A 2,500-nucleotide genomic window follows, 5' to 3' on the forward strand; every position below is an offset into this window, starting at 1 on the left:
TAGATAGATAGATAGATAGATAGATAGATAGATAGATAGATAGATAGATAGATAGATAGATAGATAGATAGATAGATAGATAGATAGATAGATAGATAGATAGATAGATAGATAGATAGATAGATAGATAGATAGATAGATAAGATAGATAGATAATAAGATAATAGATACGATATATAGATAGATAGATAGAATAGATAGATAGATAGATAGATAGTATATAGATAGATTAGATAGATAGAAGATAGATAGATAGATAGATAGCGAGATAGATAGATAGATAGATTAGATAGATAGATAGAAGATAGATAGATAAATAGTCGAAATATATTTCTCATGACTGAAATTCCACAGCCTAGAAATCTGGACCTAACATTTATTTACTTTACAGTTCCTGAAATTTTGAATTCCTTTTAGTATTTTAGCACTTTTTAAGCACAAACACCTACAGCTCTGATTTTTATAAATAGCCTACAATTTGTTATCATAAAAACTAAATATCAAACAAAAAAAAACTAATAATCATAATTTTGCTCTTTTTTCTATTACAGCTGCCAATGCTGCCACAGCATCAGAAGACTTAACATCAACGTCGTCTTCTACATCATCAACACCAGCATCACAATTGTCTTCCCGTGTATATTTAGAAACAATGACAACAAAAACAACATCAATATCAACATCCACAATAATAACAAATGAGCAACAAACTATAAATTTAGCAGCTACAACATCCGGTGAAGATGAACTACTAACAACAACAACAACAACAGCAGCGAAGACGACAATGCTGACTTCAATAATGCTTTAGAAAATACTATTGTCTCCGGTCTTACAACATAAAATATGTGGATTATTTTTTCTTTTAAAACTTAAAAAAGAATATGCAGATTTTCTTTACACACTATATTATGAGATGTCATGTTTATTATTATTATTTTTTTTTTGCTTATAACAAAGAAAATTTTCTTATAAAAGTGCAGCAGGATTTGAAAATAGATTTTAAGTAAAATTTTGTACATTTTTATTTTAAGCAATTAAACAAATTTTTAAAATTTCCGGTTTACAAATAGAGAAGAGTACAAGATTGAAATATTAAAGAAAAAAAAATAATTCTGAAATATGAAATCTTAGAATAAATAGTAGTTTTATTAAAACTTATAGAACATTTAAAAAGAAAACAGTTTTATAGAATCACTTTCTTTATCTCACACTTTATATTTAATTGCAAAGATTAATATAAAAACAAATACTCTTACTAAATTGTATTTTTTATAAATTTTCTTTTTACATTAAAACAAATTAACCTTTTAAATTTAATTTATTATTGTTTTTTAAGCTGGTTTTTAAAAATAATATGAATTTTAAAGAAAACCATATAAAAAAACTAATTAACTTTGTAATTTAATTAAAAAAAAACAATACATTTTTTTTTGTATTCAAACAGAATTTTAAAAATCTGTTAAAAAAATATTGAACTAATATTTGTAAAGTATTTTTTTTTTTAACCAATTTCCTTAGTTTTGTTTTATCGCTCAAATGAATATGAATCTTATTTTAATTATCTTTTGCTATAACCTAATTGTTTTATGTATATTTGTAAATAAATAATTTGTTTCAAGAATTTCTCTGTTAAGCTATGAGAAAATATTTAATAAATTTAGTTTTGTAATAAAAATTAAAGAAAATAACAAAGAATATTTTTAAATATTTGCCTTTCTTTATTAGTAGCAATATAAAAAATTTTAAATTTCTTTCACTTTTTGCCAAAAAACAATGACTTTAAGAGATGTTTTTTAATAGGTTTGTTTATAGCAGCTCTTACAGCTTCTTCGATGACTTTATTAAGACTATTTATATCCTTGGCCGAACACTCGACAAAAGAATAAGCTTTAATTTTGTCCTTTAAACTATGCCCTTGTTCGGCTGTAAGGCATTTTAAGTTTTCAACAGAATTTGCACCACGCAAATCCAACTGAGTGCCTACCAAAATGAAAGGCACACCTTTACAATACATACGAAATTCCGGCAACCAGTAATCTTCGATATGTTTAAAAGAATCTGCATGGGCAATGGAGTAGCATAATACTAAACAATCTGTCTATAATGAAAGATAGTTTTATCATAGATATACGCCTAATATAGATTTTATTTTTAAATTTCAATTTAACTTACATTGGGATATGCTAAGGGTCTCAATCTCTTATATTCTTCTAGACCCGCTGTATCTACCAAAGTCAATTTATATTCCTTATCATCAACAGTTATGTTGCAGTCATATTCTTGGTGTACTATGGTGCCGTAATATGATTCGTAAAATTCTTTATTTAAGTAGGTTTTCAATAGAGTAGTCTTTCCCACAACATTACCCACTATTAGGATTCTTAAATTACTTGAACCATCCATCAGAAGTATGCGTAAGTTATCTTTTTGCGAGTATTAATTCGTTTGATATGAATAAATTTTCGAATCATCGTCGAGCCAATGGTACTTTTTCTCA

General features: G+C 25.8%; 1 protein-coding gene across 1 annotated transcript; it reads right to left on the reverse strand.

Annotated features, from left to right (window-relative positions):
- Nucleotides 1-1,700: 1,700 nt before the first annotated feature.
- On the reverse strand, nucleotides 1,701-2,488 carry LOC119613646 (ras-like GTP-binding protein RhoL). The gene is made up of 2 exons (XM_037969672.1): nucleotides 2,176-2,488; nucleotides 1,701-2,101 (listed from the first exon to the last, which is right to left on the reverse strand). The coding sequence occupies exons 1-2, from the start codon at nucleotides 2,404-2,406 to the stop codon at nucleotides 1,757-1,759; spliced, it is 576 nt and encodes a 191-aa protein (XP_037825600.1). The 5' UTR covers nucleotides 2,407-2,488; the 3' UTR covers nucleotides 1,701-1,756.
- Nucleotides 2,489-2,500: the final 12 nt, after the last annotated feature.

Source organism: Lucilia sericata, unplaced genomic scaffold (genome assembly GCF_015586225.1).
Source record: "Lucilia sericata isolate MDLA Ls3-8-SP2 unplaced genomic scaffold, ASM1558622v1 Contig002234F_arrow, whole genome shotgun sequence".
Classification (NCBI taxonomy): domain Eukaryota; kingdom Metazoa; phylum Arthropoda; class Insecta; order Diptera; family Calliphoridae; genus Lucilia; species Lucilia sericata.